Source organism: Nomascus leucogenys, chromosome 10, assembly GCF_006542625.1.
Source record: "Nomascus leucogenys isolate Asia chromosome 10, Asia_NLE_v1, whole genome shotgun sequence".
Lineage (NCBI taxonomy): Eukaryota > Metazoa > Chordata > Mammalia > Primates > Hylobatidae > Nomascus > Nomascus leucogenys.
Genome location: NC_044390.1, coordinates 32,676,987 through 32,702,883, shown reverse-complemented (window position 1 = coordinate 32,702,883; position 25,897 = coordinate 32,676,987). Strand labels below are relative to the sequence as shown.

General features: G+C 33.2%; 1 protein-coding gene across 1 annotated transcript in view; it reads left to right on the top strand.

The window, feature by feature from the left end:
• TRHDE (thyrotropin releasing hormone degrading enzyme) overlaps positions 1-25,897 on the top strand; it is a 388,816-nt gene that overhangs the window by 286,623 nt on the left and 76,296 nt on the right. The window contains exons 8-12 of the mRNA XM_003259555.4: positions 523-588; positions 1,215-1,402; positions 6,920-7,008; positions 13,240-13,373; positions 13,472-13,527. Of these exons, the coding sequence (XP_003259603.3) occupies positions 523-588; positions 1,215-1,402; positions 6,920-7,008; positions 13,240-13,373; positions 13,472-13,527 (533 nt within the window). The remainder of the gene's footprint in view (positions 1-522; positions 589-1,214; positions 1,403-6,919; positions 7,009-13,239; positions 13,374-13,471; positions 13,528-25,897) is intronic.

Sequence of the window (25,897 nt, the reverse complement as noted above, 5' to 3'; positions counted from 1 at the left end):
TAAGTATTTATCATTATTGTCATAGGCAGCCTTTCCTTTGCAGAGAGACCACTGAACTGGAGACAGATCGTGAAGAGAGTATTCTTTCGGCAAAGCAGTCCCTCTTAACATCAGCATATATTAGCTCTTTGTTTTTTTCATAAAATATTTCTTTTTCAACACTTTAACACAAAAGCTGGATGGGAAAGTTTATCTAAATATTTTACTGAAGAGGTAGTGTTTTCAGAATTGACTGAGGTTGACTTGCCCAATTAGAGAAAGATCTTTGACCCTAGATATCTGTAAGAAGTTATTATAGTTAGGAAAATAATTTTTAAGAGATTAATATTGTTTGATGACTTAATTAGGAAATATTCTATAGTTAAATCTCTGGAATATTTTTGAATGAGATTCTTTATCTTCTTGTATGTCCTTTTTTATTAATATAATTCCAACAAATGAAAAGTATTAATTGAGAAATAAATGTGTTTACTAGTTACTGTTTAACCTTTGAATTGTAATTACAATTTCATATTCTTGTAGGATTATTTAACCATTCATAAGTATGGCAATGCAGCCAGAAATGATCTCTGGAATACATTATCAGAGGTAAAGTATAGGAAGCTCAAATATCAAAACCTCTACTTGAATATTTGAATTACATTTATAAGACATTCATAGCCTTTATTGACACTGACAGTTTGTTTTTACTTTTTACATTTTTCATTTGTTCATACTGATTTTTTGTTTTATATAATATATTGTAAAATAAAGGGGTTTAAAACTAAACTACAAATGGTAGTAAACGATACCTCGCCTACTTTCAAACATGACAATATTTCTGAAATATAATTTTAATATGGTGTAAGATATTCATGTTAAAAAAATTAAATATTGAAGTTTTAAATAATTTTTTCTATAGGTCAAATATTTAAATGTGACACTAGACATGATGGGCATAATTACTGATGCTTCAGGGATTTGCTTTAATAATAACATTTATTTTATGTTATGTAAAAACTTCAATGTTAATACAACTTTCATTTTTATATACATGTACGAAGCTTAACTTAGGGCAAGAAGATTAATTTCACTAACACATTATATTGACTTCACTGACTTTAAGTGTTTTCATATTTAGGTAAATAGTAAAAATAGAAATAAAAATGTCTTAATGTTAATTATGTTGACAATTCATGTTTATAAAACTAATTTATACATTTTTCCTTGTAAAGGCTTTAAAAAGAAATGGGAAATATGTAAATATACAAGAAGTAATGGATCAGTGGACACTCCAGATGGGTTATCCTGTTATCACCATCTTGGGAAACACAACAGCAGAAAATAGAATAATAATTACCCAACAACATTTTATCTATGATATCAGTGCTAAAACTAAAGCACTTAAACTTCAAAATAACAGGTACAACATTCTTTTTTACATGAAAAATATTGTTTTTATTCTTACATTTGCAGGTTTAATATTTCAAAGAGCATTAATAACAAAATTCTGAAATGTTGTAAGTGAAATGTAGTTTTTGTTTCTTTATTTATACAAATTACTTTGATTCTCCTTTTACTCCCATTTCCTGGATATCTGAACCTTCAAGCTGAAAAAACACCAAAGTTATTTGTTTAGGAAGACAGAATTTTAAATAATCATGGTGTTTAAAAAAATAAAATGTTATTTTTCATTTTTCCCCATGAATGTTTCTTGAATTAAATGCAAGAAAGTTAAAATGTGTTGCTGTGAATTAAAAGGAATTGAGCAAACTGTGAGATTTATAAAACAAGTGAGAACAGAAACTCATAATGCAGAAAAACTAAAACAAAAATCAAATAATGTCTGAATCAAAGGAATTTAAAACAATACCTTAAGAATGATCTAACGATTAATGCCACTTAGTATCAACATATGTTCTCTTTCTCATTTTTAGTGTTTAAAATCAATAAACAGACAGCATACACAGAATCTTTATTTGTTGTTTCTTTAACTTTCTGCTGAAACTCTTAATTACTGATAACTCAGCAAATAGCATTTTTCTTTCTTTTCTACTTTATGTTTTCTATTTTGTGTCTGATTAAAGTCTGAGCCAAGGAAAGATATTAAAATTTAAATCAGTCCATTTTATTTCATTTAAGATGCCCTACTAAGACTTTGGTTCCAGTGAGGGCTGGGGGCAGGGGTGGGGGATGGGAGGTACAGAAAGAGGGAGAGAAGTTAAAATTGATAAATGCAATGAGATGTTTGGATTGGGTTACTCATGCTGTCTCCCATTACCTTGGAAAATTAGGAGTCTGACTTTATCATCCACCCATGTCTAGGAGATCTGGAACAGACATTAAGTTTGCTTTGTCATCTCTAAGAATGGAAATTGTTCCCCTGTAGGCTGGCTCCAAGACCGGCCAGTCACTCAATCTAAGTGACTGAGAAATTCATGAATGTTTCTGGTGACTACATTTGGAATCCGATTTAGTAAAGCAGTGTCTTCTCTCTCTCTCTCTCCATATACAGTCTATTTACCTTCAACATGCTACCCTTTGCAATCCAACTGTGTGGACTCATGGAATGTGCTAGTACCATGCCACCCTCACCACTGTTAGAGGCTGACTCTGTCAATGCTTCTTCCCCCAGCCTGGATTTCCCACATGTGCCGAGTGCTGTTTCTAATCTTCTGATGTCTGGCCCCAGGCAAAACAAGCACAAGCGTAGGCATCAACTCTGGCCTTGCCAGGAAGTACATAAAAACTACTTGACTCTGGCAAAGTTAGAGAGATTCGGGCCAGGGCTTTGAGAATGATCAGTGTGACACAAGCATCACTGATACAGAAAAATATAAAGGACACACAGATGACAGAACAAATTTTGAACAAAAATATTCTGTCAACCTATAACATACATCAGATGTACCAGCCAGGAGTCTGATTCTTTAAAGGAAGAATTTCTTCCAAGCTGTATAAGCATATGTAACATCTAGACAGCTTTGTCGGTTTGTCTTCTGGAATTATAAAATCATATATATGATTTTTTTTTTTTTTTTTTTTCTTTTTGAGACAGAGTCTTGCCCTGTCTCCCAGGCTGGAGTGCAGTGGCGCGATCTCGGCTCACTGCAAGCTCCGCCTCCCGGGTTCATGCCATTCTCCTGCCTCAGCCTCCCTAGTATCTGGGACTACAGGCGCCCGCTGCCACACCCAGCTAATTTTTTGTATTTTTAGTGGAGACGGGGTTTCACCATGTTAGCCAGGAGGGTCTCGATCTCCTGATCCCGTGATCCACCTGCCTCGGTCTCCCAAAGTGCTGGGATTACAGGCATGAGCCATATATGTGATTTTGAACTCTGAGAACTTGGCATATAAAATATTAAGAGTAAAATAATGCAGGGCATCCTATTAGTCTCAAAAATGATTTTCTATTTATTTTGCAATTATAGAGCTTGTAGCTGAAAATTTATTATGACAATTTCATATTATTGATCATTTAATTCACTGTAACATCCTGGTCAAAGCTTCAATACGATTCTCTCTGGCCTGTGTGTATAGCCTTCCTAGATCTTTATTTCACAATGCAAACAGTTGATGGAGTAAAACCAACTGCCGATCTATTCCAGAAATCCTGTGAAATCTGTATATTTTCTGAGCCAGGAAAATCAATTATTTGTCTTTTCATTTTTCTAAGAAACACTAGAACATCACTGCAATATGCCTAGAACATTTTAAGTGAATCCAGTAATTATATTTTATATGTAATAGTTGTATTACAACATAGAAAGGAAAGACCTTTACATAACTAGTCACATAAAGTTAGCTGATGTGTAACGGAGTATAAAATATATTCTAGAATTTTGGTACTTGCGAAGTTGTGAATTTGCGTAGCCTTTTTCGTTATAAAGTTAATGCATTGCAGTGTAAAGTAATGTCTCCCTATACACTGAGGAGCTTCTCAGTGTTCTTTGCTGCAGAGAATTTTACTAACCTCCACAGTCATACTTTCCTTCTCTTAATGCCCTGATGACAGTGACATCTGAACAGTTTTTCACAAAGTCTGGACAAATGCTACATTAATATTGATGCTACTTTATAAAAAGATGTCTCATTCAGGTTTATATGCACCTATTCTTTGCTACCTTAATATAATCATTAGAATAAAAGTTGCTTTATTATAACAATGAAAACGACTGATAAGAGAGGCAGTCCCAGGAACTGTTAAAGAAAAAAATATCTTGATGGGTCTTTTTTTAATGCTTAAAATAACGTGGTGAAAATTCAAGTTAAACTGAAACAGCCGGAACACAATCTAATTTCCTAAGTTATTTTTTCGAATATCTTTTTAAACAATCCATTGCAGTCTTGGATTTCTTTACAACATAGAGGGCTTTTCACTAAACTATGTTTAGGGTCTTCTAGTCTTTTAAGTTATAATCAAAAAGCAACATAATTATCAGGCTTTCCTTGATTTTAAAATGAAATTTATGAAAAGTCCACATATATGATGTTTTGAAAGTTATGAAATGTATTGACAGTATGGTATTTCAAGAATAAATACAAATTTCAAATATGCTTGGTAACTTGGGACTTTTAATTTGTCTTTGTTACTATATGTAGATTTTGGTTATGTGTGTACATACACACAAACACACATAGAGTAGGGAAAAATTATTCTTAGGAAATATATAAATGTTTTTTTTTTTAAGTTTTGAAAAATGCCTCAAAGTTTGTATCCCCAAACCTTGTAACTATAAGGTTTATAGTTTAACTTAGTTAACCTTATAGTTAACTGGTATCTGAACAGCTATGTGATACAATGCCTGACATTTAGGAAGTGCTGTATGTATGTGGTATTGACATGCAGGTATTTATGTGAATCGTTTTCCTGTATTTTAGAGATTTTTTTCTAAAACCCAAATATAGAAACAAACCAACTTTTATCGTAATCTCTAGTTGTTTAGAATAAATAATTTAAATACATGGAAATTATGTTTATTTATATTGGGGCAAACAATGATTCACAAGCATTTTATGATCATGCTGCAAAAAAGACACATTTATCCTTGAGATTTTTTAAATGTCCTCAATTTTATATATTCTTTGCCTTTTAACCAGTACTTATTTGGCTTCACAATTTAGCTGACCCAACTCAATATGGAAGATATGTACTAAAGTCAAGTTTATGAAGTTAATCTGTCTTACCTATAGATGGGTTTTATGCCTTTTATTTCACTTTATTCCAAGTCCCTTCAATCAGATTCAATAGCAATTTATGATTTAGAGTAGAAATGCCTTCTATTTTCAGGCTTTTTCAAGATCTAGGTACACAAAAATGAGCTTATCATTTAATCTGAGAATCAGACTCATAGTTAGGCATCATGGTCTCTTAACTAAGTATTCCAATTAACCAAAAGAGACCCATTATTTTTAGAGAACAACTGTTAATGAAATAGATCAGTTCTTTGTCTCCTCCTCACAGTAAATCTGTCATTAAATATCTGGGGCATATTTTTAAACCTATATTGAAAGCTTGGAAGTATTTGTTAAAGAGTTTACATGTGTTGTTGTTCATGAACTACTGTCTAAAGAGTCAGTATAGATTTTGCTATTATAAATTGTTTTATTATCAGACCGATTGTATGGAGTCCTTATTAGTATAGCATAGTGTCTCCACATAGTTTGCCCTCCAAAATGTTTTTTTTTCATTAAGTATAGGATATAGTTTTAAAATTAAGAACTGTAAACATATTATTTTGATTTTCCATACTGGAGATAGATTTGCTATAAAGTTATGAATTTCTTCCAACCTTCCATTTGGACTCTTTACTATTACTGAATTCTGTTTCTTGTGAATGGAAAACATGGAATAATAAAATGGTCAAATTTCACACAACAGAGTCATAGGAAATGTCCTTCTCTGTCACTCCCCAAAAGACATATTCATTATAATGTTTATTACCCCCAGGCATGTTTCCCAAACATTTTTTAATTCTTTATTTATTCTCACAGTTATTGAGGTCACGCAATATCTTGTCTTACATTTCTAAAATAGAAAAATATTTTTTCCATACTGGAATTGTTGGCTACCCTATTGATAATGGTGAAATGATAGATTGAAATAATCTGGCTATATTTCAAGAAGGAAACAAATATAGTCATTGGACTTACTGTAAGACCATCCAGCATATCTCTGGCTATTCATTTGAGATTAAACTGACATTACTACATGTATAAGTATAGGCCTCGATTTTTATCCTATAAAAAGGTAAATGTTACAAAATGCTTCTCTTTAATAGTTGAGTTTTATGATTGGTCCCTGCATGTTGGTGGATGCGTTGACACATCAAGCTAGAAATTCCATTTCACAAAACAGAGCATTAAGTGTGTCCCACAATATTCTTTCTATTGATCTGGATTGTATGGGAATCTGACTAGTTTTTTTTCTTTCTGCTGAGTAACTTTAGATATGTCATATTAACTTTTCTATAAAGTACATTAATTAATTAAGTATCCCACAGAGTCATTAGATAATAAATAAGGAGAATATTAAAATGTAAATGCATGAAGCCACTGAAATGTGTCTTAATCTAACACAAAAACAAGTAGAAAGAAGTTATGTTTAGACTTTAACCAATATGGCTCAGGTGTATAGATATTAGGTACTTTCTATTTCAAATGCAAAATGCAAATCTTTTCTTCCCCCAAGATAAATGGTTTTGTTGGCAGTTCTCTTTGCGCTGCAATTAAAATTCTTAAAGGCCAACTCTTCTTAATGGCATTGAAAGAGTGAATTCATCTTTTTGACTTATACCCTACTTTTATGACTGGAATTATTCTTTTTTTAGTTCACCTAATGAGAGTAATAAAAATCACACAGAAGACGCATGGGAAATGTTTTTTGTTTTTGTTTCGATAAAGTTATTTTTATTCTTAAAGCTTCTCTTTTATTTTGCAGTTACCTGTGGCAGATTCCATTAACTATTGTGGTAGGAAATAGAAGCCATGTGTCTTCAGAAGCAATTATTTGGGTGTCTAACAAATCAGGTAAACTATATATTCTCCCCTGAGGAACTATCTGGTTTCAGATAATTGTTTAGCAACTTAACCTTTGGTTTCAGGTGTTATAAAATGTGAATAAAGACAAATTAGAAAGAGAATATGAAGGAATGATTATCAACCCTGTAAAATTAGATATAGTATAGTTACTAAATAGTCTAATTTCAGTTTGTTTATGTAATTACTAAATGTATTTGTTTCTTTAATGGTAAAGAGAAAACTTAAAAATAAGTGTAATACTAAACTTAGGTGTTTAAAATTGCATTTCTTTATAACTCCACATGTAATTAAAATATAATTATAACCTCAAAGAGAAGAGTATGCCAAATACTGAAAACACAGGTCTCATTTTTAATTTCACTTTCATATCTCCTCTTTACCAGACTGTCTCTTTAAAGGATGAGAGAGGCAATATTCTCCATGGAATTATATAATTACAGGGTCAGAAGGTGGGGGGCTTGGGCAGGTTAGCAAGCCATCTCTTAGGTGGGGTCAAACCTCAAGGAGCAGAGAGAGATGAGATTCTATTCTCTTTCTAAATATCTTCAAATAAGATAGTGACCTATTTCAGTTTACTGTCAGAAAGCTATTTATTGAATCCAATCTATAGCCTTCATTCTACTGTGTGAAACAGGTCCCTTTTGTTTCTGTTTTCCATTGAGTTAGAGAAAAAGCCAATTATCATCTTTTATGTAACATTTCATTTAGATTTAGATAGTCAAGTGTGCCCAGATATTGTTTTTCCTACTCCTTCCTCAGATGCTGTTAATTGATGTTATTTTGCTCTTTCATAAGCCTTAGTTTAAAAAGCCACAAATTTTTTATTTGAAACAGAGTGAGGTATAAATGAATAAACAAATACAGTTTCTTCTCCTCAGCCTTCCTATTATAAGGGAGGTTTAAGTACTCAGAATACATATATGTATACATGCAAGAAAAAGTTGTTACAGTAAAATCTAATCTGGTTATCAGCAGTAAGAACACCTATAGTTCCATGCAGATGTTTACATACATTTTCAGGTTATTGTATTTCTAACACATAAAGACATACAATGAAAACATATGCTTTCATTTATATACACTGTATATGAAACATTGATAAGTAATGTAGCAATGCATTGAAGTACTTTAAAATTTGTTGGTGTTTTTTCCTTTTAAATTGTTTATTATAATCTATTAGGATTCAGAATGAGTGATTCTGGTGGATACCTTTCCGGGTCCATTTCTTCTAACTTCTTAGTTATTTCCATGCTGTTATTCATGATATATTTTTATCTCTCATAGAATATCAAGAATAGTATCCCAGGCTGGGAGCTGTGGCTCATGCCTGTAATCCCAGCACTTTGGGAAGCTGAGGCAGGTGGATCACTTGAGATCAGGAGTTTGAGACCAGCCTGGCCAACATGATGAAACTCCATCTCTACTAAAAATACAGAAATTAGCTGGGCGTGGTGGTGGGCACCTATAATCCCAGCTACTCGGGAGACTGAGGCAGGAGAATCGCTTGAACCCAGTAGGCAGAGGTTGCAGTGAGCCGTGATCGCGCTACTGCACTCCAGCCTGAGCGAGAGAGAGACACTCTGTCTCAAAAAAATAAATAAATAAATAAATAAAGAATAGTATATCAGCTTTCCTTGACCAATAGCCACGGGTTATGTTTGAGGGATTGCTTTCCTTTACAGTCTTTCGTTATTATTCAAGAATAAAACAATGTATTGGTTCAAACCATATGTTTGCCTAAAATATCACCTATCTTGATATGTATGGTCCTTATATACAGCTGCAGAGTTTGCGCAGTATGTAACTCTAGGAGGCGCTATTTGCACAGGCTGGGATATGAATGGCACAGGCCCTCACCCCAAAGTTGTGTAAGGTGCGACTTGGACATCTTAATGAAAAATGACACATTCGTAGCACTATCTTCTGTTTGATATAACATTGCCACATTTAGAATGTTAAAACTTTTGCAGATTGCCATACGAAGATAATGTTTCCTGAAATGTTTTCTGAAAATTTTGTAAATACAAAAATCTGCAAAGTTTACAAGAAGCATCTAAAGGACTGAGCACTTTCCTGTTTTGCCTTTTCAGTCCCAGTTTAATTGTATTCAATTTTTTTAAGAAGTCCTTTGTTCTGATGACTAATAAAAAATTAACAGTAAACAAAAATTAGGAAAAAAGATAAAAGATTGTTAATTTTTGTTTCCTTTTGTATGTTGTACCATCTCCTCTTTTTCAAAATATTGTCAACTAAATCACAATGAAAACAGTTTTTCCACAAAGACATGAAAAAAAAATTCTGCTCAATTCTTTTAAACATATGAAAAACAGTTCCATATTTAATTATAACAATCAGGTCAATGTTTTTGTAGTTTTTCATTGTCCTTAGTGATACAGATTTTATCTACATGATATTAAGGCAGTCAGTGGTGGATAATATAAAGTACAAATTAGATTTGGATTGTCATATATTCTTGTCAGTTCAATTTTTGAAAGTACTTTGGATAAATATTTAATTAATGCCAAGGTAAAGCATAGGTCATTTTAGCCTAAAAATAATTTTTAAACCAATTTTGCAGTTTTAGAAAACAGGTTGAAGTGTTTATCTTTTTCATTCTTATTATGAAAATACCAAAAATTCAGACATTTGTATATGTAGTAGCTTGCATGTTGAGTGGCTATTCAATTAACGGTTTGTGGAGAGGAATAAATGTAATGCCAAATGTTAGGGAAGAAAATATTAAAATAGAAGAGAAATTGATCCTGAAAATTAAAGCAAACATGAAAAGTAGCATAATGCAGTAGTGCTTTCTTAAAGCACTGGTTTATTTGAGACTCACAACCTTTCAAATGTGCATTATTTTGTCCCCATTTTACAAATGAGGAAATTAAGGCTTGATAAGTAATTTGTCCAAAATATCAGTTGATTACGTAAAGAAGTGGCTTTAGAAAGTTGGCTTCCTTTGCTTCCTACCCTTCCCCTGACTCTGCAAACACACACACACACACACGATTTATTGCTATGGTAGATTGCTTTACGGATCTGACAGTTATTCAATATGATGTCTTTGATTATATGCACATGATTCTTTATAGGTTTTACAAAGTATCCTCATTTGATTTTCACAAGAGTTGTGTGAGAAAACCAACATGTATTATTTTCCCTGAGTTTGTCTCACATTGTTACTCTGGTTGACCTTTTTAAAAAAATTTTAAAATTCCAATTCTTTGCAACCAGCAAATATTGGATAGCGATACCTAATCTCTTTTCCCTTTTTATTCCAACAGAAAGTAAAAAATATAAAATCTTATAAAATACCAACTACTCTGTACCTCAGTAGTCTAAGCCTTGTGCCATTTTAGATACATTCTAAATATAATTTTTAATTATTATTGCCAGCATCAAGATATAACTTCCATACATTTTATTATGGTACTTATCAAACACCATACCTCATTAGGCCATTGGAAAAGATCTCTTTAAAATTCATTGCTTGCCATCAGTTAATTTGAAGAACATTTTAGGGATATAAGTAACTAGAACTGAAAAGATATTTAAAAATCTATTACAAAAATTTTCAGGGAATCATTGCTCCAATGATCTCATTTGTAACAAAGGCATAAAAATATTCATGAATGGTAATAACCTTCAGGTTTTAGTAGTAAATTTAATAATGACATACTTAAAAACAGTAGAAGCCTGTCTTTCTTATTCTGATCAGACAATGTAGAAGGTACAGCAATTATTTTCCTATTTTAATATACATATTAACTTAAATTTGACTATATCGTATCTATAAGTTGTTGAAATTAATTTTGAAAACTAGATTCAAGTGAATCAAATGGGGCTAAGTTATTCTAGTTATCTAAAATGTGAACAGGAAATAACTTTAAAAATATAGTTACTGTTACAAGAATGCATGACCATTTCAAACTTGTAAAAATCCAAAGTATGTGTTTAGATGTTAAACTTGATGCTTTAACATTGTAACTTTTTGAAAAAAATAACACTTCTTAGATAAAATTTATCAACTTTTCTCAGCTCAAGTGAATTCAAGTAGACTTTAAATATTTTGTGTTATAAAAATCTTAGTATACTTGAAGACACTTAGAGATTAATTCATTCTGCCTTCAAGGTTACTAAGGTTTTTACAATAAAAAAGAAACAACATTCTCAATATTTAAGTTTCAATTTTCATTCACCGAATTCAGACATTATTAATTAAGATCTCTTTTTTGAGATTATTTTAATTTTAAAGAATGGTATTTTCTCATTTATTTATGTAGTCATTTTTACATCTTTAAAATAGATATGAAATTCTAAATTTTTGTAGCAATTGTTTGAATAAACACACTAAATTTTGAAAACGATACAATCATAGTTCTGGAGACTGGAGAAATCATTTGCATTTTAGAAAAAATATCTGATGATTTATTTTCTGGTTCCATGGATTAAGTATGGTATATAAAAATAGTACATATAAATGTCTTTTTCCATTGAATCATAGATTTGGAAAGAACGTTAAGGGCCATTATTTGTCCCTCAGGTTACAAGTAAGGAAATTGAGGACCAAAGAGAATCAATAGCATAAATTTAAACACTTATGTGTATGAAAGCTGAGATAAGAATTTAGCTTTTCTATAGTACTCTAATTCTTTTTCCAGTGCCATTTTCTCCCTTTCAAATCAACATTAGAATGTGAAAAATGTATATCATATTATAGTAAAAGTGTTATACCATCTTGTATCAATAGAATATAGCATAGTAAAAGTTTGGATACTGAAGTCAGGAGATAAAAGATGAACCACTTCCCTTCTTGGGTAATTCAATTAACCTGTCTGAGCCTTGTTTCTTTATCAGTTCTAATAGACACTATTTATAAAGGTGGTGGGAAGTTGTGATACTGGAAATGATAAAGATTAAATTTTTATATTCAGTATACTTTGGGGTTGAAGTACATTCTATTTTACTGCAGATTTTAAAAAATTGATCATCTATAACATGCATTGGGTTTGTTAGTTCACTTCATTCCAGACCTGAGAAACGAATGGTCATTAATGTCCACCCAATACGTTTTGTGGTATAAACTCTTCTTGTGTGGTCTCTACTTGAGAGAGAGTACTCTATAAACGTATTCCTTCAAGGTAATGAGAGGGAAAATTTATTTTCTATTTTGAAGTCTGAATGTGTAAAAACTTTGACACTGGAGTAAGAACTAGAGATGTATCCCTACTCAGACCAGAAGCTTATGGTTTCTGTGATACCTTTTATGGTTTTGAGTCATTGTAGAAATTAGAGTAGAGCCATGTGGTTTTGATTTTTTTTCACCTGGATGTCAGACCATGTATGTCTGTGCATATGTGTATACATTTAAAGTCAACTTCACTCTGTAAATTTTATGTAACATGAGACCTGAAAATCAACAACATAATTATTAGAATTGTGAACTGTGTTTCCGTGGAGTCAATAAAGGCTAAATGTGCAGTGAATAGTGTCCCCTCTCTGTACTATTTTTGAAGGAGTTAAATATGTAAGAAGTTATAATATTGTTTTTACTTTTTATTGGCTTCTATTAATTGAATTAGCTGGTGAGGATAATCAAATTACCATTTTCCAGAGTGATCGCAATAAGCAGAATTTATTATCTTTGTTTCTAATTCTATATGGAAATATTAAAATCTTGAACAAGTAATGTTTATTTTACTAGCATTATTGATGATGTCGAAAAGTCTGTTATTTATTTGTTCTCTCAAGAAAGCACAAGAAAAAAGGCAAGCAACAGTGACTTTCAAGTAAATGAGCTCTATTGTTTTAATATTTTCTTACTGAATAAAATTAGTAGAATATGTATCTAAAACCTCTTCTTTCATTCTAGTCTCATATCCCCATATGATCTAATTAGAAGTTGCCTGAATACAGTGGTAGATTTCTAGGTTACAGTTACTTTGAGAAAGAAAATTATGTATAGGTAATGGGGTTGCGTCAAGAACAAAAATGCTAATTATAAGAAAACAATTAATTGAGATGATAGTAACCAATTAAAGGTTTTTCTAGCAAATTCTAGATGCAAGTGATTAATTAAAGAGTAGGCTTCGATTAGGTATTTAAGATGACATTCACTTAATTATTGGTATTGTTAATATCTGTCGTTAAGAAAACATACTTCATTTCATTTTAACTCTTAAAATTTGAAATCTATCCCAAAAATGCTTTTTTCAGAGCACCACAGAATAACTTATTTCGACAAAGGAAGCTGGCTGCTGGGGAACATCAATCAAACTGGCTATTTTAGAGTCAACTATGACCTAAGGAACTGGAGATTATTAATTGATCAATTAATCCGGAATCATGAGGTACACTCCAGATTTGCTTATCAAAGATATTTTTTGATATGTGAACACCTGCCATTTTAATCCTAAATTATCCTATTATTTTTTCTAATTGGCCTTAGGTTCTTTCTGTCAGTAACCGAGCAGGCTTGATCGATGATGCCTTCAGCCTAGCCAGGTATGTTTTCCTGTGGATTTCCCCAATAAAAACTTGTGCCTGCAAGACTTCCTGTATTAAACTGCATAGTATGTATATGTCTTTTATTTAGGACATTAAAAAATCAATTTCTATCTTAGGTTCTTTGGCTTTGGATATGAGTTCTGATTAGTCTCCCAAACTTTCTATCAATAATAGCTATAGAGTATTTCTAAGTCAGGATAAGCTTGATGAATTTCTCCACAAGGTCGATTTAACATTGAAGATTAATAGTCTCTTCCTAATTTCATTAATGAACTCTATAAAGTGACCATTGGGCCATATTTAAGTTTTGATAGAAATTACCTTCAAGTATTGGCAATTTTTCCCTGATATATACTAGTATATCTTTTAAAAATGTTTTTGAATGTTATTCATTCTAAGAAGCTTATGCTGCAAAACAGAATTAAATATTCCACTGAGTAAGACTGTTCTTGACAAAATATATATCAATCTTGTAGAAGACTTTAGTTGTACTATAGTAATATTTGTGTTATTTTAATAATTAGATTTATAATATTAAAATTAGTTATTCCTTTGAATAGTCATTAAATGAAATGTTGCTCATAAACTGAAGCTATTTGCTCAATTTTGAGACTAAAATGTAAAACAAACTCAGTCCCTTTAATATGTCATACTGTTTCACAGCCAAGTACAGTTTTAATTTTAATAACAAATTATACAAGCTGTCAATTAAGACATAGGTGACTCTCTTTACTTACCTGGTTATCATGATTTACCACATTTTCTTCTAAGATAATCAGGGGAAACTAGTTAGTTAGCAGTGCTGATATTAACACATGACTTATCTTAGTAATTGGCTTTGTTTCATGGGACCTGAAACTGCTTTTACAGTTTATGTATTTAATCAAAATTCAATTCTCTTCCATATGTTAAAAAGCATATTACACACTACAGGATTCTAATCCATCCAAATAGTAAGCTTACACATAGAAGACTTGATAACTACTTTGATAGAAGCAAAGCCAAAGTTTGGGATCAAATTACAGAGATGATTTTTGTAGAAACAAGCAATATAGAGGGGACAACACAAACATATAGAGGGTAAAGGAAAAAATTTCAAGTGCTTTTCTATTTAAAAAAAAAACTCTGACTTTTGCCTCCCTTATTGCTACTAAAGATATAAAAAACATTGCTAATATTTTTCTTATTTGGTGAGTGATGCTGTATCAGTGCCTCATTCTGACCAGGCATGTACAATTTTAGGCACACATTTGCCTTATAATTGAATGCCAAATCTAAGGACAATTTATCAACAACGAGGAAATTGCTAATGAAATTGTACCAAGTAATGTATTTGTGTAATAAGAACTGGAGTTCAGTTCTAGTAAAGATAAACAAAGGCTTTTCCATGCCATAGCACCATCTTATTGGGCAAAAATTTAGAAATAATAGAGCTATATAAAGGCCTGCTGAGTCATGTGTGGGGATAATGATTAATACGTAGCTTTTGCTCTGCAGTAAAATCTGAAGTCTTCGTAGAAAGTTTTATGTACGAAAGAAAGATTATTTTGGCACAGAAGTTTAGAGAGTCCAGAAAGCCAGAAAGATAATGTATTTAATGTGATAATAAACTGAAAGATAAGCAGAAAAAGAGAGAGTGAGGTGTTGAGTACCACAAAGAAAGGGTAAGGAACTCAAAGAAAGCCGTTTTCATTACCTAATAATTATTAAGCACTTTTAAGGAGCCAAATGCTTTTCTATTTTTATATATAGTAATTTGTTTAATTTTCACAACTTTATAAGATATGTAGATAGATATTATTACTATTCCCACTTTAAGTGCGAGGAAATGGAAGCTCAGAGAGGTCACACAGCTGATAACTGGCAGAGCCACAGCCTGGATCCAGGTGGTCTGTCTGCAGAGCCTTTGCCATTAACCAGAGCACTAAACTGCTTCTTAGAAGTAATAGTATTTATTGTAATAAAAGAGCCAGAGGATATAGAAGGACTTAGGGGTTTTGAGGCAGTTGTTCATGTGAATCGTTACGGGTTTGAAATGATGGTGAGAAAGCAAGTAAGTAGTGATGGCCTAATGACAGAGGCCAGATGGAAATTAAAAGGAAGGGATCTGTTGACTCATCTGCATTAAATGATAGAAGTTATTTTTAGAGGAAATATTTTATTTAATTTTAGTGGATAAATTTCTTTTTCAAAAATTAGATTTCTTCTTCACTAAGACAGAACATTGCTTTCAATTCCAATTTTGGATGCTTTTGATTACAATTTTGGGAGCCTTAAAAGTTTGAAGTAAATAATTTCATGATCATTTATATAAATTCACCAGAAAAACATGCAAATCTCATTGAATATATATTTATAATTTGTTTTATTGCTCAAGAGATAATTTTCCTATTACAGTAAGAGTAAATAAATACAAATTTAGATTCATTTAGGCAAATTCTCTGGTCTTACTTGGAGTTAAGGATTATTCATATTTTATTGTAGTATTGTAAATATTCCATAGTTTTGCTATTCAATCTATATCAACCTTCTCTCAATCTCCTAAACACATTGTGCACTCTTTGGCTTCTTTAAAGGTAATACGTAAAAGAATAGCAAATATTTATTAAATACGTATGCTCCAGGTACTGTTCTGATGCTTTTATGAATGATCTCCATCAGTCTTCTCAATGAACCAGTGGATTGGGTGTGGTTACTTGTTGACATTTTATAGCTGAGGCATTGAGATTAAGAGAGGTTAAGTTGCTTAGGTAAGGCTGCACAGCTTTTGGGGCAGGGGTGGAGGCAGTAGTTCAACCCCAAACAGTGGCACAGCAGAGTCCATGACCTCAAGTAAGAGTGACTTTGCCCATTACATGAAATTTCTTGCTATTCTCATTCCCCTTGACTGTTGAGAGTATTATCATACGCTGAAAAAAATGTATGATTTTACTCACCCTCCCTCATTAAGGACTTATCTGTCCTTCCCAGCAAAAGTAAGGTGATATTCTATGGATCTGTATTACAGCAATTGTCACCTTATTGCTCAACCACTTGCTTTTCTGGGTTCCTGATAGTTCTTCGATGATGTGGAGGAGAAGCCTTTGTGTCGTCTGTATATTACTACTGTCTACCCTGTTTGCTACAGGATTGTGTGTAGGGTCTAGCCCCACAGAGTCGGTGGGTCTCTCCCCATGTGTGGAGACGAGAGAGTGTAGAAATAAAGACACAAGACAAAGAGATAAAAGAACAGACAGCTGGGCCCGGGGGACCACTAACACCAAGTTGCAGAGACCGGTAGTGGCCCCGAATGTCTGGCTGCGCTGTTATTTATTGGATACAAAGCAAAAGGGGCAGGGTAAAGAGTGTGAGTCATCTCTAATGATAGGTAAGGTCACATGGGTCACGTGTCCACTGGACAGGGGGTCCTTCCCTGCCTGGCAGCCGAGGCAGAGAGAGAGAGGGAGAGAGAGGGACAGCTTACGCCATTATTTCTGCATATCAGAGACTTTTAGTACTTTCACTAATTTTGCTACTGTTATCTAAAAGGCAGAGCCAGGTGTACAGGATGGAACATGAAGGCAGACTAGGAGCGTGACCACTGAAGCACAGCATCACAGGGAGACGGTTAGGCCTCCAGATAACTGCGGGCAGGCCTGACTGATGTCAGGCCCTCCACAAGAGGTGGAGGAGTAGAGTCTTCTCTAAACTCCCTGGGGGAAAGGGAGACTCCCTTTCCTGGTTCACTGAGTAGCCGGTGTTTTTCCTTGACACTGAGGCTACCGCTAGACCACGGTCCGCCTGGCAACGGGCGTCTTCCCAGACGCTGGAGTTACCACTAGACCAAGGAGCCCTCTGGTGGCCCTGTCTGGGCATAACAGAAGGCTCGCACTCTTGTCTTCTGGTCACTTCTCACTATGTCCCCACAGCTCCTATCTCTGTATGGCCTGGTTTTTCCTAGGTTATGATTATAGAGCGAGGATTATTATCATATTGAAATAAAGAGTAATTGCTACAAACTAATGATTAGTGATATTCATATATAATCATGTCTATGATCTAGATCTAGTATAACTCTTGTTGTTTTATATATTTTATTATACTGGAACAGCTCGTGCCCTCGATCTCTTGCCTCGGCACCTGGATGGCTTGCCACCCATAATTGTGCCCGTGTATATTTGTTACGTGAATTGATAAATCAATTGTTAATTATTTAGACTATTAACTTTATGCCAGTACTTGTGAGATTAAGCAAACTTGCTCTAGTCATTCTTTATTTGGTTGTTTTTTAAATATATAAATTTGCCTGAATGCATTCTAATTGTAAAGGACTAAAACAAAACAAGAGATCCAATATGAAATATTCTTTTACTCCCTTCATTCCCTGCCATTTTATCCTGCTCACAGGTAAAATATTTGGCATGTATTTATCTAGCCATTTTTTCTTTACAGTTTCTTACTGTTTAGTTTTTTTTTTTATGAACAGAAAGTCTATTTTCTGACTCATTTATAAAAATAAATCTGGGGATCTTTTTATTGTTTCTAATTGTTCACTATTAGAATCAAGATTGCAATGAGTGTCCATGAGGAGTCTTTTGTTGTGTATGTGTATTTTTTTTAAGATTTACTTTTGTAAGTTGAATTTGGGGTATGACTTTTTAAATAAATATTAGAAATTATATTCTGAAGGGTTTTCCAATTTAACCCTCCATCAACCATGTGTGAGTGGGTCCAATTTCCTCAAATCCTGCATTATAATGAATGGTATATATTTTTTAAACTTTTGACAGTCTAGTGGCAAAAGTGATTTTATAAAAGTTATTCATTACTGGTTAAAAGAAGTTGTGCATCCTTTCATATACATTTGCTGTTTGTCTTCTTGTGTGAATTATCACCCAATTAAAAACAATAGATTAAAAACCTAATGGAAAATGAGCAAAGGTATTTCCTACTATACTTTCTTATATATTTTGGATGTTTTTGGATATTAATCCTTTTTTGTAGCATACACTTTACAGTAGTTTTCACTCAATACTATGCTAATTATTTTTTAAACTTTCTGGTGTTTATCATCATTCAGAGGTTTTTAATATATATATATCAAGGCATTCCTTTTATAGCTTTCTGGTTCTGTCTCACATAGAAGGGCTTCCCTATCTGAAGATTTTGAAAATATTCTATTTTTCTTAAGAGTTCGTTTTTGTTTTACATCTGTCTCTTCAACCCTTCCTTCTCTGATCAATTTTTATGTTTAGAATGAAGTAGAGGTCTAATTTTCTTTAACTTTAATAAGTGCCAATTATTTCAATCCTACTTAAAGGTTTTAATTTTTGTGGATTTGAAATATCTTTATCCTAATGCAAATGCCCATGTTTTAGAGATTTTTTTAATTTTGCCTAACTGCTCTCTTTGTTCTTTTTTGCACCACTATCATATTGTTTTAATAGGTTTAGATTTATTGTATGTTGCAGTTGCCCAAATTTTATCTTGTTCTTATTCAGAATCTTAAATATTTCCTTTCAATATAAATTTTAGAGTCATTTTGACAAACTCTCCTAAAAAAATCACCCTACAGTTATGACTAGATATGGATTGGATTTATAAATCAATTTGTACGCACTAACATCTTTTCAGATTTGAGCTTTCCAATGACAATGTTATTTGTCTTCATTTATTCAGGTCCCAAAGTTAAGCCCTATGGTTTTATATACATGGGTTGTGGTAATATTGTGTTATTTCCTGATTTTTGAAAAGGTATATGCTGCTTTACAGTTTGACACTGTTTTCACACTTACATATTATAAATTTCAATGCTTGCAGTTAGGGAATCAATTAATTGCCTTGCAAGTTTCATTGTATTATGGCTTGCACTTAAAAATTAGTGACTAAAATGCCTAGATGTTTTTGTTGTTGGGTGTTCGTATTTGTTTTTTGTTTTTTGAGATGGAGTTTCACTCTTGTTACCCAGGCCAGAGTGCAATGGCATGATCTTGTCTCACTGCAACCTCTGCCTCCTGGGTTCAAGTGATTCTCCTGCCTCAGCCTCCTGAGTAGCTGGGATTGCAGGCACCTGCCACCATGCCTAGCTAGTTTTGTATTTTTAGTAAAGATGGAGTTTCACCACATTGGTCAAGCTAGTTTCGAACTGCTGACCTCAGGTGATCCACCCACTCTGGCCTCCCAAAGGGCTGGGATTACAGGCGTGAGCCACAGTGCCTGGCCTGTTTTTGTTTTTTTCGTTTGTTTGTTGGTTTTGATAAAGCATGGTTATATTAGGGGATATAAAAGTGAACAAAATGCATTTCTTATTTTCAGTGAACTCACAATCTAGCAAGGAAGATGCATGGTACATAACTAACTATATTCAGTATATACATGCTATGAATAAAATGTTATGAAAACATTAAGGAGTAAAGAATTAGTGTGGCCTAGGAAGGTTATGGAAAACATCAAAATACCCTATAGGAAATACCATCGGGAGAGTGAAAGTTTACTATGGAAATACATTAAATGTTTAAAAGTAAGAGAATGAAAGCAAACTATATATATATAAACTAGAGAATAAACTTATGGCAGAACTATTACAGCAGCAATGCCTCATGGCACAATTTGGATAAAGCAGAGATTTGAGATTTCTCAGAAGTGGAATTGGCAGCTAGATAAGGTGAAAATTCTTACTTAGTTTTTGAAATTATTTATCAGTTATTATGTGATAGAAACTAAATATTTAGAAGATTTTCAATAGAAAATATAATCAACAGGTTGGATATTTAAAGCTTTTAACATGCTCTGCGTACAATTTTTTAGAGCTATAAATGTGCACATCACTGGGTTGTGAATTCACATGGCATTATTTGAAAATATCCAAAATGCATGAAAATTATTTGGAAAATTGTGTATACCCAAAAGCATTACAGGGTTAAATCATGATCATCATTATCATCATCATCATCATAAATATCATCATAGTCCTCCTTGCCATGGGCAGTTACTATGTTAATTTTTAAAATTTAGTCACCAGTTTCCTGGAATATTCAATTTTGCAAAACACATGCAAATCTATTGTGTTTTTAGTATCATAACATAATTTTTTAGCATGCGTAACATTTTAAAAATTATGTCATAGACTACTCTGTTAAAAAATCCAGTCATTTACAAATTTTCCCATGATGAGGGCAAATTATTACAATTTAGTTCACAAACTTTGTTGAGAAATAAGATGGTTTTTTTTTGTAAATTATTAGTGTTTTATTAAAAAGCATAAGGACCTGTGTCTAGAGATTATGTTTGTCCCTCTTAGAAGTGCTGTAGGCACCAGGCATGATGGCTCACACCTGTAATCCCAGCATTTTGGGAGGCCGAGGCGGGCGGATCACGAGGTCAGGAGATCAAGACCATCCTGGCTAACACGGTGAAACCCCGTCTCTACTAAAAATACAAAAAATTAGCCGGGCAAGGTGGCAGGCACCTGTAGTTCCAGCTACTCGGGAGGCTGAGACAGGAGAATTGCTTTAACCCGGGAGGCGGAACTTGTAGTGAGCCAAGATCGTGCCACTGCACTCCAGCCTGGGCGACAGAGCGAGACTCCGTCCCCCCAAAAAAAAAAAGTGCTCTAGGCACTGGAGAGCAGTCATCAGTAGTGCATAATATATGTTTGATGAATATATAAGTTAAAAAATAATAAATACACTTTTATTTACTTGTCTAACAGCTTATACATTTGAGATATATTAGAAGCCTGGGAATTTAGCATAATAGCCACTGAAAATGTAATGGCTAAAGAAGAAGAAAATTATGAGGACATTTCAAAAACTTACAGATTTTTTTTTCATTTCTGAGCCTGGTTTCAGAAATGGAAACAGCATTGTTAAAATAACTTTAACAACATTTGCAAACTGTGGAAGTAATTTGCTCCTTTTGGGACTTTTTTCAGCGTGGTTTTTGTTAGAAGTTCTTTTGTGTCTTCTGGATGGCTCTCTTGTACCTCAGTTAAGGTTTCTCTTGCAAAACATATGTTGATCATTTTTTCACTTATTGCAGAAAATAGTAGTATAATGTGCCTGAAAAGCAAGTGCACCCTGACCCTGGCTAGATGAGTTGCAGTTTTTCCTGCTTTGATAGCTGGTTGTTTAAATGTGTAATGTGCTGAAGTTTCAAAAATGAAATTGAGAAGGAATGACTTATAAATCTTTTGAGATAAATACTTTGGCAGACTGGACTTTTTGTTTTGATTTCCTCATTCTGTAACGGAGATAACAGGACTACATCACTTCAGCTGAAAACTGCCATGAAAAACCTGATTAAGGATCCTAGGTCCCTCTAATATACTGCCTAATGTTTTATAAATGCTGATTTTATGAAGGATGCTTAGTTTCAAAATTATTTATCCCTATCTTTTTCTGTTTTTACAGTACTATACAAATCTCAGTATAAACATTTTTCTTTTAGTTGTGTTTTGCAAAGAAATTATGAGCATTATTAATAATAATAGAACATTGATTTGAATGTATTGTTTATTGCTGTCATTGGACATGGAGAGAAGGATGATTCTTCAGCTGTTTGTATTAGATTCATTTGGGAGTGGTGTCTATGTATGGTTATAGCTCTTAGTTATCTTTTGTTAAACCACCAGAATATATGTCCAAAAGGATAAATATTAAATGTTTATGAAGTCCTGAAAGTGATAAAATTGTTTATTGCAAACTATGATTTATTGTTGACTATATGCTTCCACTCTTCTGCCATTGACCAAAAGTTATTAAAATTAGCTTGTTGTTATACTCTCAGCCTTTCTAACCGGTGTAGGTTGTTCCATGATATGAGCAGTGACTCACAGTGAATCCTTCCAGGAGCTTCATGGCCATTCCCAAAAGATCACATTTCTCACATCTCTGAGGCTGGGGATTCTAATTATCTATTTGTCATCAGTGAAGGCTCAGTCTTGAGACATGCAAAAAAAGTCACCTTGAAACATTCCTGTTTTATACCTTTCTGCATGCAATTATTTAAAAATTCATATCCAAAAGACCTCTAAATTAGTCTTAGTTTATGCAACACTTTGCCACAGATAAATGTTAAAAATAGTCTGAAAACATTTTCAGGACATTTAACTGTAACAAGCTGGGAATCTTTAGGCTTATTTCTATTATAACTCAGTAAAAGCCTAGAGTATATTTCTGGATTTTCAAGCTACACTGTTTTCTGCAGGAATATGCTGGTTTGCTCAAGGTTAGAGATTGAGTTAATACATTCCTTTGAGCTGTCTTTAGAAATCTGTTGAGGGTGGAGTCACAGATGTTGTCCTTGGGATGAGGATTTATGAGGAGCTACTATACCAGGTACTTATGAGAAGTACAAATCTCCTGAGGCATTAAGGGCAGGCTTGTGGCTCTTAAGGATGGCAAACTTTCTTGGAGACTTTTAAATTGTGCTGCATTAAATCAAAAGCAAATTTGTAACCTTCCAGTACCAAATTTGTGTTTCATCTCTGTAGGAGAAAATGTTTTAATATTAATGCCTACTGTCTGAGAGTGCTGAGTAGAAAGTAAAAGCAAAGTATTTTGACATTATTCTGTAGGTTTGGTCCATTTTATTTTTTTTCAATTGACATAATATTGTATGTATTTATCATAAGCAACAGGATGTTTTGAAGTATATGTATGTTGTGAAATGGTTCAGTATTGCTAATTCTTGTGTGCATGATCTTACATTATTTTTGTGATGAGAACACAACATTCACTCTCTTAGCATTTTTCAAGAATACAATATGTTGTCATTAACTGTAGTCATCATGCTGTACAATAGATCTCTTGAAATTATTCCTTCAATACAACTATAATTTTGAATCCTTTGGCCAATATCTTCCCAACTCTTTCTCCTCCAACAACCCTAGCCTCTGGCAACCACCATTCTAGTGTCTATTTCTATGAGATCATCTTTTTTAGATTCCGCATATAAGTGAGATTATGCGGTATTTTTCTTTCTGTGCCTGGCTTATTTCACTTAACATAATGTCCTCCAGGTTCATCCATGTTGTCACAAATGAGAGGATTTCCTTTTTTATGGGTAAATAGTGTTCCATTTTGTATATATACCACATTTTCTTTATCAGTTCATCCATTGATAGAAACTTAGGTTAATTCCATATTTGGCTATTGTGAATAATGCTGCAATAAATATGAAAGTCAGATATCTCTTTGACAGCAACAGTACTTTAAAAATATATTGTCCCCATATTCTCCTAATAAGCATATAGCCAAAGTAGAACCTTTGTGTTGGGAAAATCTTATCTATTTGTCACTACTTTTATCATCTTCTGAGGGAAGTTCTGCCTCTGCCTGGTGCCTGCCATTTAACTGACTGCTATTATCTGCACATACCTGAACATGACCAGTCTGTACCGTGGCTGTTGGCAACCATTTGCTTGAAATTGCTTAGCTAGTATGGGACTATAGCCTCTACCAGTCATTTTATGTCTGTTTCTTCATATCATTTTTCATTTTATTAAAATTTATATGTTGATCATTTGTGTATTCTAGAAATTCATTTTGTCTTTTATCTTTCTTCTTTGTCTTACATTTTAAACACTAATCCAAGTCTGTATAATTTGATTTCCTTTCCCAGTTGTTAAGAGCATTGGCTATCATGTTACATAGAGTTGGAATTCTTGCTCTATGAAATAACTGACAATAAATAAATGTTATTTAAATAAATATTATTTTTGTTCTGTCCCTTTCCTACCTTCACAGCACGTACTTATGGTCACTCCACAGTAAATAGACATCATCGTTATTTCCTTTATACTACCTTACAATCCACCATATTCATTGATCTTCTGAACTGACCCCTTTCCTAGGCTGCCTCAAACCATCTGTAAACACACATCCTAATGCCAACTCTAAGAGGAAGTAGAATATGACTAAAGCATAGCTGGTTTTGCTTCTGCTAAAGAAGACAGAAACTACTTGCTTGTTGATTTGATATAAGAATTCTGACAGGGACTTAGCCAAAACAGGACATTCTATTCTACCAGAAAAGAAAATGAGAGTTTTGAGGTAGACAAAGACTACTGAAAAATTAAACTGAATCCTTCTGGCATTTGACCTGTCAATGTAAAGACCTCATTTTTATAAAGATCTCTACCTACTCTGTTTCTCAAACAACTCAAAATAAAAATCCTCTTATTTTTATTATGATTAATTAAACTCTAAAGAAATTTTTAAAATGAGGAATATATGAATACAGATACTAATACAGGCTTTATGTTTGGGTAATTACTTATTGCTTTAAGTAGTCTCATTACGATCTTTTCCCACCTCAGAACAAAGAGTCAGAGGAGACTTCTGATAATCATCTTTCTTACCAAACATGCTGATTAGCCAATGATAAAGTAAAGAGCTGCTCATATTTTTTATCCCAGAACTCACGAAATCTAGTTTTGGCTTCAACTGTAGGCAAGGTAGCAATGCTATCATGATAAGAATAAGATAATAGAAAATAAGCATTTTACATTATTTTACACCAGTCATAAATAGAAAAGATTCCACTTTTAACTATGAGAAGGTGATAATTTGGGGAAGAAGATAAAAGAAAGGAAGTCTAGTTCCAAGATTTTGTGCAATGAAGTGAGTGGTTAATTCGAAGTAACATACACTTTGCTTATGTGGCAAATCGTAAAGCCTTAGGAGGTGATTTGAAATACGTGATGTTCTCTCTTAATTGCATGCAATTTGAGCTATTCTTTGTGGAATGCTTCAAATGTCCTTATGTGGAATGGAGTATCAGTGAAGAGGCCTTCACTATTTTGGATGTAAGAAAGCATCAGATTAGGAAAATCGGACTTGCTGCAACTATGTCAACGCTTACTTAATGTTAAAGATGTAAGTACGGGCCAACACAGAAGCTAAGAAGTAGTTCTGGGCCCTATGAACTCAGACCACATTTGAATCACAGATTAGATTCCTCCTTCCTAAACTAGGAATGGCCTGGAGTGCAGTTGATTCACGCCTCTAACGGGAGGTAGCAGACGTTTCCTGTTGCTCAGCTGCTTCATCTAATTAGGGTGAGGATTAAACAGAAATTCAATATAAACTCTCCAGGACACCAGGTGGTCATGCTAACCAAAAGGAAAAAAAAAAGAGTTTGCAATAAGGAAGAAAATATTGTTAGTCTAGAAGTCTGTGTTTGACAAATTCGAGTAAGGCTAATAGGTCCTGAAGAGAATAATGATTGAATATATCAGAGAGTTTTATGTGGATGCTAACTTAAACACACTCTAAATTAGTGGGCAGTTATTGGGAATGCTGTCAAAAATGCCAAAATAGAAAGAACTATGGATGAAAATTAGTTGGTGTTGCATTCCCAGTGTGCAAATATAAAAACGTTAATT